The 14159-nt window shown below is 36.7% G+C and overlaps 1 protein-coding gene across 4 annotated transcripts in view; it reads left to right on the plus strand.

Moving 5' to 3' along the window:
- Adgrb3 (adhesion G protein-coupled receptor B3) overlaps nucleotides 1-14159 on the plus strand; it is a 728503-nt gene that overhangs the window by 669187 nt on the left and 45157 nt on the right. For 3 of the 4 annotated variants that reach the window (XM_052745258.1, XM_052745256.1, XM_052745259.1), the window contains 6 exons: nucleotides 1166-1316; nucleotides 3662-3731; nucleotides 6088-6154; nucleotides 8444-8529; nucleotides 13536-13634; nucleotides 13946-14117. In XM_052745258.1, the coding sequence (XP_052601218.1) occupies nucleotides 1166-1316; nucleotides 3662-3731; nucleotides 6088-6154; nucleotides 8444-8529; nucleotides 13536-13634; nucleotides 13946-14117 (645 nt within the window). The remainder of the gene's footprint in view (nucleotides 1-1165; nucleotides 1317-3661; nucleotides 3732-6087; nucleotides 6155-8443; nucleotides 8530-13535; nucleotides 13635-13945; nucleotides 14118-14159) is intronic. The other variant, XM_052745257.1, reaches the window with a different exon arrangement.

The raw sequence follows: 14159 nt of genomic DNA on the forward strand, positions 1-14159 counted from the left end.
ATGATTATGAGGGAGGAGTCCAGCTCTAGTGCCTTCAAGCCTGCTAATATCTAATTAGCAGCCTAACGTCTTTTTTTTTTTTTTAAATCTCTTTTCAATTTCTGGAAAGGCTGACTGACGAAGAAAGAAATTGATTCTGTTGCTGGTTCTGGTTTATGAGGAGTTGTATTACAAGATGTACACAAAGAAGTTGTACCAATAGGGAAATAAGTAGCAGCCTTTACTAAAATGAAGCTGCTGGTCGTTTGCACACAAGGCACAGCTAATGGCCCTCACATTTAGGATGATTAGATTGCAGGAAGAAAAATACCTATGAAATCATAGCTGTGTACTGGCAGTGACTCAATTAGCTTTTCAGAATTACGTGATTAAGACGGGCAGGGCAATGTAGTAACATCAAATGCAACTATTAAATACTTCACAATGCACCCCACCTTTGCTCTAGACTGTTGGCCAAACCTTAAGTTGTATTTTGGTGTTATAACTTGAGTGTCACACACATGTAAAAGCAAAGTTGTTTTTTCTTTCTTTTGGAAAGCTGTTGAGCTTGCCAGTATAATCTTCACATCAACATAGATATAACAAAAAAAAAAAAGAAGAAGAAGAAGAAGAATCCTTGGTTAAATAAGAGAGATAAAGAATATAGCCAAAACAATTATACATGGTGTCTGCAACTTAAGCTAAAGAAAGGACCATTTCCATAATTTTATTTTAAAAACATCAACTGAAGCAGTAATTTTAATTTTCCTTGAGTCGAAATGCATAGTGTGGGTTCTCCTCATTAAAGAAACTGAGAACACAAATGGAATTAGGGCATGTATTTTTGTGTTGCACATATTGTATGAAGTATAGAGACTAGAGATGGTAAGGCTTCTAACTTCTGTAAGTAGTTTCTCTGGCACTGAGAACTTTTATGCGAAGTAAAAGTCCATCAGAAGTGAACCTCTTCAAGTGGGAAGTAGTAACAGATCCCTGTAGCCACAGAACTCAGGGGGCTGAGGCAGGAGGATGGCAACCTAAAGGCTGTGTGGACTACATAGTGGGCTCTCCTCTCATTTGAGAACACAGGAGAGATGAGGACAGGAGGGGAGGAAGAGAAAGGCCCAGTTCCCTGAAACAGAGGTCCCTGCCCAGGCTGAGCGGGTGTTTCCTTCTGTCTCCACAGAGCATCTGCACGACCACCACTGCGTTCCTGCATTTTTTCTTCCTGGCTTCATTCTGTTGGGTTTTGACAGAAGCGTGGCAGTCATATATGGCTGTAACTGGAAAGATCAGGACACGGCTTATAAGGAAACGCTTTCTGTGCCTTGGATGGGGTAAGCATATTAATATACTTTTTATGCTTCATTACTATGACACTGAGAATAACATCATAAAATAGTAAAAAGAGACTGTACCCAGGTTACTAAGGTGTCTACCTTGAAACATGAAGAGGAAATACATGAGAGAAGTCATTTTGTAAACATTCATGGAGTCATTTGGAACTTTAGAAGGGAATAATTAATTACCAAAGTTTTAGCTAGTAAACTAACACTCAATGTACCTACATGGTATACCGTGAGACCTGAGCTACCTAAAGTTGGAAAGACAATGTGTTCCCTGCTGATGCTTTCTGAAAATGCAAAATGCTTTGAATTGTTTGGGCACCCAAATCATGGTATTCACAGGTTATATAACAAACCCTAGGAAAACTGTAAGTGTTCTATTCCATCCCCCACCCCCACCCCGCCCCAAAAATATCCAGACTGTTAAAAAATGAAGCACAGGGGAGGAGGAGTGGGCCCTCAGTGAGGCAAGGAAACGTCACATGTCCTTCAGGAGTTTCTCAAAAGTAGACATGTACAATCGCTGCCAAACTGGGAATTAATTCATTCATTGCCCATCACTGGGAAACCTTTCCAATTGCTTTATGGCAGAGACATCTCAATGATCGGTGATTTCATGGGACTAGCTTGAATGAAAGCATAGTTAATTTTTTAAAAGCTAGTTTTAGAAAAAGCACAGAATTTTTTGATGTTTGCCTTTGAGTTTTAAAATCCCCAAACTGGGATAACTGTACATGAGTACACACAGAGACATACATGTACTCATACATACATGCATCAGACAATGAGAACAGGTTTTTAAAAGGAACCTGGGCAATTATGGGCTAGGGAAGTTACTACAAGACCAGAATAATTCATCCTGAAACACAGAATCAAAACCACTTAAAGATTATCCGTCAGCATTCAGCAGGAGTGTATCCATACTTAGTTGATGTATTAGGACCCTTTGTAGAAGCAAATGGAAAATTGAAGAATACGTTCTCTTAGCGTTTTGTAAGATTTTTGTCTAGATTCCATGACAAAGATCTTCTAAAATGATGGCAGTATTGAACCAAGGAACATTTTTGTTGTGAATTAGGACCATAGATCGAAGGAAGAGAGTGCAAGTGCAGGAAGGTCTTTCTTCAAGAATGATGAGTTCCTTGCCCGTAACCAATAGCTACCTTATTTAATATTGTTACCAAAGATCTTGAAGAAAGGGTTTGCAGTTCATCTCCAAAGTTATAGGTAATATCAACATTCTCTGAGTAGCAAAGAGTTATATAGAATATCAGTGGAGAGAAGCACACCACAATCAATTTAGAAAACAAAGGAAGTCCAATTTATATGAAATAAAGATTATTAATTCCTTCGGTATTATTTAGGGTATCCATGTTTGTTTGTTTATTTCTAATGAACTCCATTCATTCATTCAATCTAAATATTCAGTCAACAAATGGAATGTAGGATGAAGGACCTCGGGAGGGGGAGGAGACAAAGAGTGCATATGTGTAATTTATGTTATAAATTGTATAGCTCTCAGCATTTATTTTAAAACGTGGTGACTTCCCTTGGTGTGCTCTTCACAGCTCTTATCTTTAAAGCTGGTGAATGTACAGACTATCAGTAGAGTAGATTCCCAGGAGAAAGAAAATAACAAGAAGTGTGGGAGATAAAAAGAAAGATGACAGGCAGAGGGGCATGAAAAGGGGATGATTAACTGAGGGGCTTCATTTTAATCAAAAAAGCAAGCGTGTTCTTCTTAGAAATGCTGCATGTCCAAATACGTTTATATGTGTGGTAAAGGAAATCTTAAGAATTGGTTTGAATTTTTCAGGTAACTGAGTTCTCTATTCCTACATCCTTATTGTTATAGGTAAATTGAAAAGAACGTGTTAAGTGAAAAAATTACTTTTGGGGTCTAATTATAAGTTGAACTTGATATGGTCAATATGTGGTCAGCTGAACATTCCACTCTTCCAACAGTCCATCACACCAGGGCATCCAGTTTTCTGCCTTTCCAGTTTTATAACTATAAATTTCCTTTATAACAGTGCAAACCCCTGGGGAAAAAAATAACTTAAAAGATATCCTAAATCTGTGTTATTACTTCTCTTTAAAACCATGTGAGATGCAGCGGTAACCTAGCAACAGGAGGGCAGTGCACCACGTCAACAAATCCACCTGTCTCTGTAGTTCTGCGCTTGAAAGTTTGTGATCTAAACATGCCTTGTGAGGTGCCTCTTCCCGCAGTAGTTGCTGGGATCTGTGTGTCTGGAGTTGGTCCAGGCTCGTCCTGGGCGAGTGTCCACACTGGCTGTAGCTGAGTATGAGATGTCACCTTGCTTTCCTTGCAGGACTGCCAGCTTTAGTCGTAGCCACGTCTGTGGGCTTCACCAGGACGAAAGGATATGGCACGGATCACTAGTAAGTCCGTCTAGAGTGCTAACCGTGTTGATAACTAAGAAAGTTACCATACAGGTTTTATTTGTCTTGCCTCTGGATGCCATTCACTTTGTCACTGAGACATTAACAATGCCAGAGGGTGCCTTTTAGGTGCAGAAGTAAAGAAAGCAATGCAGCTATTCAGAATCCTTACTTCTGTTTCCAGTTCTTCCTAAGACCAGTATATTTTCCTTTACAGACACATCAGTATGTACTGTACATGTCAAAACTTAAGTACTCTCTGTTAGAATCAGTAAAATCTTGATGCTATTTTTTCTGCTATGTTTTAGGATGTGACTCTTCCCTCAGCTTCAAATATCACTGATGTCTGTATCTATTATCATCAGCTATTATTACTTCAGGTTTTGTTGCTGTTTTATGGTGACGCATTGCAATTGATTGGTCAGGAGCCAGATTCCATATTAGAAGATGCCTAGGCTATAGAAGAAATTAGAAAGGGGTATGATGGCCCATCTTATGCCTGTGATGCTCACAAAGTCCATGAAGCAATTTATAGCAAAGATTAACTTTAGTATTTCTAATTTGAAGCAATACACTTTGACTGTTTACTACACCCGCTTTTGTATTGAGTATGTAATTGAGAAATGGAAAGTGTACATATTATTAAATAAATAAGCATCACAATGTGACATTCTGTAATTGTTTCCAGGTTTAAGTTAGGAATTACTGATAATCAGGCCACATGTTGTACTCACCAAATTAAAAGTATATAAAAGGGACATCACTTCACCTGCCCATCCCAAAGACTCCTACTTAGAGCTGGGAAAACTCATAGTTTTGGAATTCTTTATTATTTTTATTCAATCAATATCACTGAAAGAAAATCCTAAGTGTTTATTTGAGGACTCTTATTTACTATAGCACAACTGCTTTAAGTTATTACTTTCTCTATTAAAGTAACTATTTTGGTATAAATCAAGGATGTATAAAACACCTTGCTGGTATTTATGGTTCCCACTTTTGAGGTTATAAAGTTCAAAGGCATGCCAAGCCATGTTTATCTTGAAACAAATACACACATTTGTAAATGTATATACTAATGTTTCTGCATGTATATATAACTAATAGATTAGAATTTTAATTAAGGTATAACTTAGAGAGTCACATTGATGCTCTTAAATGTATCATGTTCTGAGTCTTGGCAAATACATTCATTATGGAACCACGCCCTCAACAATTATAGAGCAGATCATGGTTAGACAAGACACAGCACAGTCACTGTTCCATGGTCTAACTGTTGAAGGCAGCTCACTGGCTTCATGCACTCAGATGGTGAAAGGGACAAGCACAGTCTGTGAAGTAACGGCATGGCTGCTCACCAGTAGTGAGGTCCTGCCCTCACGCTTTCCTCATCGCTCTCCTGGACTGAGGGCATCCAATGCTCCATCTGCACACAACAGTGCTGTGCCCTCTGACCGCTTCATTTCCTTTTGATTCAGAGAATGAGCATTTTTACTGGAAAGAATTCCATAGCCCCATCAGTGCAAACCTCCATCTCTTGGTGAAGTTAGTCCATGGAACAAACACAGCTGTGCTCATTCTAATTCACAATCTTACTCCCGTGAATGTTCTTGGTAGTCTAGGCAACAGTAAAATCAAAGGAAAAAACACACAAATCTAAGTGATTTGTTCCATGCATTTCTTGACTTGATATCTTTTTTTTTAATTTTTTAGAGAGATTTTCTATTCATTTTACATACCAACCACAGATTCCCCTGTCCTCCCTCCTCCCGTGCCCCAACCTTCCCCCGCCCCCAACCCAGCCCCCATCCCCACCTCCTCCAAGGCAAGGTCTCCCATGTGGCGTCAGCAGAGCCTGGTACATTCAGTTGAGGCAGGTCCAGTCCCCTCCTTCCTGCACCAAGGCTTCACAAAGTGTCTTACCATATGCACTAGGTTCCAAAAAGCCGGCTTTTAAGTCACTTTCTCCCAGTATCTCAGTGGCCTCAAGGAAGACTTTCTAGACACAGTGATTGTTTTAAAGTCCCTCTGAAGGAGTCAGCCAGGGAGGTAAATCAACGTTTCTTGTGATCATCTCTTTGCAATGAAAACAAGAAGAAATCGCAATATCCAAATAATTTGTCTAAAACATTTTGACTGCCTCCAGGCAAAGTCCAGTGGTGAGGGGTATGTAGTGTTTCTTCCCCATGAAATGCTCTAATTCTAGTGTTTCTACAGCTTCTAAGGTTGAAGTTATAAATCTTTGAAAAGCGCCAATACTGCAAGGTCAAATTCTAGCCGATGCTGTTTGCACCACGATCCAGTGGCCTGATGCTTATCACTGATTTTTGTTAGTTTTATCTAATGCTATTTTTAGCTGCTGGCTGTCTCTTGAAGGAGGACTGCTCTACGCCTTCGTTGGACCTGCAGCCGCTGTTGTCCTGGTAAACTCTGAAATTCACTTACTTGATTGCTTAGCAAAAAAAAAGAAATACTACAGTGGTTCACTTAGAGTGGCAATTTTGATGAAGTGTTTGTTGGGTAGAAATTTTAAAGTCCAACTACTTATTACTTTAACTTTAATATCAACTGCTTTCTACCTTATATTACTCTAAAATATTCATGTTTAAGTACTAAAGATTATTAAACTTGGGAGAGTGGAATTCCTATTACAGTGATTTCAGATGTGTGAAGAAACTCAAGTGAACTTCAATAAATTACTCCTCTTCAAAACATAAAATCCCATCCTTTATTGTCATTGAACCTCTATATTATTTTGTATAATGTATTTACATATGAATAGGAAGATTTATTCAAGAATGCCACTCCCAAATGTCTTTACCTATCTATCATCTATCCATCTGTATGTATACATATGTACATGTCGGTTTCACAAACTCAATGATACAAAAATTTTAGAATGGATGTTTCATTGTTCCATAGTCTGTTCTGAGTATTCTAGTATGTTCAGTAGCATCCCTCCCTCTGTCTACCACATCTCCAGACATTTTTGATGTTCCCTACGGGTCAGTATTATTCCAAGTTAAAAACAACCAATAGATGTTAGGTACAAAGAATTTAATTATTTTCTTTTTAGAATAACAAATAATTTCCCTAATTTAAAAAATGTAAGATGCAGAATTTTCTACCATCTTTCCATTGTCTGTCTCTCTCTCACTCTCTCTCTGCTCTCTCCCCCCACTTCTCTCTTATACTCACTCATCATTCTGATGAAAATAATGGAGGAAAGAAATGATATATTAAATATAAAGATTCATATCACTATTCAATTAGACTATCAGTTAGATAATTACCCTTCAGTTCTTTGAGTACTTCATTCAATAACTTGGAAGCTGGAAATGTCTTTCTTAATAACTCTATTTGAGGCTTCTTCCTTTAAAGATCGTTCATTCTTTTAAGCTGTAACAGGGAACAAAAACTGCCCATGATTCACAAGAAAGAAACAAAACAAAACCATACCACTGAAGACATAAGTGTTACAGAAGAGCATAGGGAAATCGAAACTATTGCAAACCCTTTTGTCTGTTGCATTGGATTTTTGTTAAATCAACTGGGTTCATTTCCTAGGCTGCTAGGTTAACATACATATAACCCTATAGTGAAGAAATGACCAGTATGCATATAATTGGAACACCAATACAATGTCTCTCTACTGATCATAAATCCTCTCATGTTTAAGTTGTGAGTTAATAGAATCTATAGAACTTAAAAATGAAGTACAACGTGCATTCTCTGGATGAGTGGTATATTGCCCAGACACTAAGAGGGACATCTCCTAAATCACTGCTTAACAGACATGCTTTGGATCTTTCTCATATCAGCAAGGGGACAGATTTCAGTCTTCTCTTAACAGAGGAGGAACAGTTGCATGAGAATCTGTAGTCCACTGATGATAGAGGGTAAAGGGCTAAGTAAAGTGAAAGGAAAAGACTCTTCTTCGATTTTCTTGGTTTTCACATGCGGATGGGTATTCATCATCATCACCTTCTACCCATGTGCCTCACAATTTTACTCGAAAGAACATTTTCTTGCTGATTTCACTTCATCCCTATTATGCAAAAAAAAAAAAAAGTGAAAGTAAGGAAGTCTTTGAAAGATGTCGTTAAGAAGGGCTCAGGAGAGTGTATTTTAAGACTTAATGCCTGTCTCCATCCCCTGAAGGAATCTGGAGATTGAATAGGGTTTCCCTTCTTAGAGAACATAATATATCAGAAAGCCCCTGACCCTGGGATAGAGCAGCCACATAGCTGCTATGACTATCTAGCCATTCTGTCTTTGCTGCTGGGGACAGTGGCAAATTCCAAGTGCTTTTGCCTGCCTAGATTCAGCCCAACCCCTTGCTGGGAGATTTAAAATACGTTGGCTTTTAAGAATAGAATAAAACTCATTTAGCCCATCATTTTATTCAAAGTTTCCTCTAAAAGAATAAGACCAGATTGATTTGGGGGTTTGGTCCCTTTTAAAAGTTAGGCATTTGAAGGTTAATTTTACCGTGTTAAACTGCAAACCATGGAAATTAAATGTGTTTGGTGGACGTATAAATGTTAGCGGCACTCACCACTGTTCAACTGCTCATTACTCCTTTAAGAAGTCATTCATATCACTCTTCAGAATCAAGCCCTCCATAGAGGGTTAAGACATGTTTACTGGAGAAATAGGGACCTGATCCCCTTCAGTATCATTGAAAGGTCAACTTTGTTTCTATTTGACAGGTCAACATGGTGATTGGCATTTTGGTATTTAATAAACTTGTTTCCAGAGATGGAATCCTAGATAAAAAGCTCAAACACAGAGCCGGGTAAGCTGCCATTGGTAGATTTTGAAGGTTCTTTACAAGTAAATCCTGTAGTCCAGGTCCAGGTTGTCACTTATGTGGGGCTGTGCCCTGAACTCTGCTCTTGATGTACTAGTGTGTCTGGTAGATTCTGTCATTTAAGGTTTCTCTGGTATAACATGATATTCAATAGAAGTAATAAATCAGACCGTTAAGAAGATGTGGGTGTGCATATTTCTTGCCAATCTATTAAAATCAAACACTAACTCTAGACTCCAAATAGTTGTTCTGAGGTAAGGGATTTCAAAACCCAAAATCTTTTGCTCGCAACTGGGACAAGTAAAACTAAATAGAGTGAAAGAGTGGTTTGTTAGTTTGTTTGTTTGTTTGTTTTTTCCTCTCTAGCTAATTATATAGACCAGAAAAAACAAAATAAAGTAACAAAAAACGTCACTTAAAATAGATACTTATCAAACATTATACTTGTCGTATACTTTTTACATTTAAAACGTAATTTGCTAGAACAATTATTTGTAATTTTCATGGGCCCACATTAGCCATTTACAAAGCCTATAAAAGCAGCTACCCCATTTTTACTGTTACTACCATACCAACAAACACTTCCTATGTAGATTTATAGAAGCATTTTAGGTTACAGCAATACCCCACTCTAAGTATTTGTAGAAATTTGAGTGAGATACTAATGCCCTTGATGTCCTCATGGGTCTTTTCTTGAAAGAAAAAAAAAAAAGGTTACAGCTTTCTTCTTTCTGGAAAAAAATGTACCTTCATTAAAAACATATTCCTATAATAATTTTTTAATATTTTATATTTTTTAACAGTCATAATATGTAATCACTCACTGGTAATAAATTAAATATCTTTCTGTTTTTATAATATATAATATATGTGATGATTATAAAGTAAGATAACTCAGGTAGTTCTTTTCTCTAGTAAAAGACTAAATTTAATAGCTTTCAATAAAAAAAAAACCTCAATATTGTTCACGTTAAGTCTAGAATAGGTATAATCAAAGCATGGGTCCTTCCTGGCACAGGGGCACTTTCTAAATTACATACTGTTTTTCATTACAGATTAGTTTCTAAACTTTCCTGAACTTGTTGTCAACACTGAGTTTTCTATTCCATTTGACATGAGCTTTTCACAGAATCACCCTTGCTAGCTCGCCACGTGTGGCTGGAATAGTCACCATTTCTTCTGTTGATCAGTCTAAGTACTGCATAGAGAAAGTCGGCTCTGGTCCTAGTGCATCAGCATTTCCTAAAGGAGGTATTCGAAGTCAAAACTGCAGCGCAGGAGCTGTACACGTGTCTTCGGGCATGTTACTTCATCTTTTTGAAGCCCTGTCTCCTCATCCATTAAATAGGAAAATTGCTTTCACCTCATTAAATACATGAAGTAATGTGCATAATGGTTTCAGGAGAACATTCGCAAATGGCAAGCCTTACTCAACAAACAGTGGGTCTTGTGATGAATGAAATAACATGGGTAACAAAGGTCCCTGACCATGATCTCAGCATCCAAGACACAGAGGTCAGAAAGGGAGATGAGCTCATTAAAATGCTGAGGATTCCGCGAACCTGTGGCCAGTGCTTCTTTTCACACTTCATTATTTTGTGCATCCTGCCAAGTTTGATTCACATTGCCCTAGACTTAGCTACCATTGCTGGAGCATGAATTTAAAAGTTATTGCTCTTAATCTTCATATTGGCGATGATGATTATAATTGAAAACCTCTAATTCTAAAAGCATTCTGAGAAGTCACATGGATTTCACTGGCAAATCTGCTTCAGTGTCTTCCTGTTCATATGGGGACTTCTTCAAAGATGCTAAAGTCTTTCTACATGTAGAATTGTGGTCACTGTCCCGAGCACAGGAGATCTGTCAAGGTAACGGCCAAGTTTAAACAACATTTGTTGAATGGAAGTTCTAAGGTGTATGTAGATTCAAATTTGGTCTCTAATCTGAAATGTGAATAAAGTAAACTTAAAATACTACAAAGGTGTGAAGTTACTTTTAGTCCTCACAGAGGGAGTAAAGAGAGTAATAAAGCCTTCAAAGAGGAGCTTAATCAGATGCACCGAGAAAGTGTTGAGCCTGCCTGATGCTGCCTGGCTTAATAATTGATTTCACTAATTGTAAAGTTGATTATTTCAGGTTGATTGAATATATACATATAAAAATGTCTATATATATATATATATATGTGTGTATAGAGAGGGGCATATTTTGTGAAACTAGATGAAGTTATTTAAAGTAGAATATAGGGCCTAGTTATTTATTCTTCCATTTTTTTCTATTTCTAAATTTATTGCTTTTTTATACTTTATAATCACTTATTAGAACTATCCAAGCATATCTTTTGTGCTCAATAAATATTTATGAAGGAATGAATGAATAAATGTTTAATAAATAATAAAAAAGCTTTAAAAGCTGTGTAACATCCAAACTATATTAAAAATTTTCTAATACATAAAATATATTTACCAAAGTTGACTTATTGAAAATAACAGTATATCTTTTATAAAATGATTAGTGGAAATAGCTAAAAACAATATAAATTATTATGTATCTTTTTAGAATATCTTTAACCAAAAATTATATTTTCTCAATTTTTTGCAATGGAGTTTTCTTGTATATGATATTAAACTGCTCTGCCATATCTACTTGAAATCAAGGAGGTTAGCTCAGCACACCCTTTACACACTCCATGAACTTTCTTCAAGTAGAGGAGCGAATACTTTCTTTCCAGGGACTCTGTTAGATATTAACAATAAAATAGTCAAATAATTTTTCCTAAAACTAACAGAAAGCATTGAGAAGGGAACAATAGCAGCGGACTCCAAGTCTTGTGGTAATAATACAGAGACAGAACAATATGGGGAGAGTGGGGTAATAATCCACATCTTGTTCCCCAGTGATGATCTATTTATCAGACAATACGGACAAGTCAACTTTGTATTTCATCATTGCTTAGACTTGCAATTTTATGAGTGCATAATTTTCTAGATAACAAAGAAACCTTTTATTTTACATTGCAGGAACTCAATTTAGAATCTAATACATGTTTTCCATACTTCATTAATTTATATACAGAACACATATATTTTTCGGGATGTTTCACTCTACTCCATTCCTGCCTATAGTATGCCAAAGCTGCACAACTGGTTAACTGTAAGGAAAGGATGTGTAGGCCTTTTAGTCCACCCCAGATCTCAAATAAAGACAAATAAGTACTTTGAACCCTGCTGTAAATTATCAGAAAATTTCATACTTAAATCAGGTTTTCAGGATTAAGACTTTTGAATCTTGGGTATTTACCATATTATTATTATTATCATTATTATTATTTATTATTATTATGTAACCTTTGGTTTTTCAGTTTTGCCTCAGAGCCCAGGGGAAAGATATCCTAAATTTGAAAAATAACTACTATCCAATGATTATCTTCTGTGATAAAAGAAACAATAAATGATGAATACGTGCCTTTTAAGTAATAATGTGTTTAAGTTAGCAAGAAAGAGACTCAGGTGCATGCTTAGGGCAGTTGCTCTCATTCCTGCTTGTTTACCACAATAATCTATGAAGCTTTAAGAAGGACATATGTCTGGATCCCCTGAATTAGAGTGTTTGGAGATGAAGAAGGTAGATCTATGCAGCGATGAGAAAACTGAACCAGGTACTACTCTGGCCACAAGTCTTGACAAGCTCATAGGACTATTCAGAGAGTACACTACACACCATGCTACAAGTGTGTGTACATGTGTGGTAGTAAAAAAGACCCTGCATTAGTTACATCAGTGAAGTGAGCGATTACAACCTACGTGCAAATCTTGTTTTGTTTTCCTCATGAGATCTGCTGATCAATCTGTGATATAATTCAGGTTTTATTATCCCATCTGAGCATGATGTACAAATGCGTGTACTCACTTAAAAGAAATCAGGCATTCTCTCCTCCCCCACTTATTCTATATAATAACACAGCTCCACTATAGCATTAATTTAAAAACTTACAGGGCAAACATGTTTTAGACATAAACACCACATAGGAATGGAGTACAAAAGTATACCACAAGAAAGCTTTGAATTTTGATTCATGTAATTTCTTGTTGGTTTTCCTAGGAGGTTTATCTATTAATAAACACATAATGTTTCAGGGAACAATTTTGCAAGGGGAAATGCATGCAAAGGTTTTCTATGTAGCCTCATTTTGCTTCTATAAAGTAAAAGATAAGATCTACATAACTAAATTCTGAATTTACCTGCAAAATGTCTTGGGCCAACATAGATCATTAAGTATTGTATGTTTGAATCTCTTACTTTGAACTTAATTACTATGATAAATATGTTTTATGTAGAAAGTAGGTGCTCTTTTATTACATAATATTTCGTCACGTTCCATCAGCCCCTGTATTCAGATCATCCTATAATTTTAACAAATATTAATGCTATAAAAATTTTAAAAAAAGAATCTGTACAGTTAGAAACTACATCTCTTACATTTGAAGATTTTATATATATGTGTATATATATGTAATATGATACATACCTTACTTTCTTAGATTTCATGCAATAATGTTAACATTTCTGGAGGTCTTCCTGATATTTGAAATTTCTTCATATGACAATGAAAATCTTTGAAGCTAAGAGTTCTCACATGTTTGTTTACCATGGGTCTGAATAAAGGGTTATTACTGTATGTCTATGTAAGCACATAGGTGTATTTAACTCAATGTATTAGCCAATTGTATTTTATAGACACAGGGCCATCTTCATGTAAGTAACGGAAACATACTTTGCATGTTACAGAGGCCCGCAGTGTTAAAAGGTGATTGTTGCAGAGATGATAACATGGTGTAACTGAATCTATGAAATGATCTAGAATGTTCCTTGATAAATATACTCTTTCTGCATGAAATAGTATTTTAAAAATTAACTTGCGGCTGCCACTTTTTTGGTGACCATTCAATATTTTTGTTCTTTTTTGTGGGTGTTCTGTTTGTTTGCAGTCAGATGAGTGAGCCCCATAGCGGTTTGACGCTCAAGTGTGCCAAGTGTGGAGTAGTGTCTACAACAGCTTTGTCAGCCACCACCGCCAGTAACGCCATGTTAGTCCCAATCATTTACATCTTCTTGTTATCAGTTGTACATGTGCATGTGAGAAAATGCTATGACGGAAAAAAAAATTGTGTTTGCTAATACTTGAGTGTTTATCATTGGCAACTGCCTTTATAATGATTGTGGGACAGTCTATAAAAGAAAAGTCAAATTCTGAAGTGTTATCTGCTTTGTGCTTTCCAAGTTAATGGTCTTGGTGCCATGCACAAGAATGCTTTTGGGGAGAGTGAATGGGGGTTTGGTTATGGCCTGGAGCATGGCATGCAACTCCGTAATATTGCTATCTTTTCTCTTTCAACAGGGCCTCACTTTGGAGCTCCTGTGTGGTGCTGCCCCTTCTGGCTCTGACATGGATGTCTGCAGTGCTGGCCATGACAGATAAACGCTCCATATTGTTTCAAATCCTTTTTGCTGTGTTTGATTCATTACAAGGCTTCGTGATAGTCATGGTCCATTGCATTCTTCGGAGAGAGGTGAGAAACAGAATTCTTTTGTGAAAGAGAAAAGCAAAAGCG

The sequence above is a fragment of the Peromyscus californicus genome, unplaced genomic scaffold, assembly GCF_007827085.1.
Source record: "Peromyscus californicus insignis strain IS unplaced genomic scaffold, ASM782708v3 Scaffold_19__1_contigs__length_69161282, whole genome shotgun sequence".
NCBI lineage: Eukaryota > Metazoa > Chordata > Mammalia > Rodentia > Cricetidae > Peromyscus > Peromyscus californicus.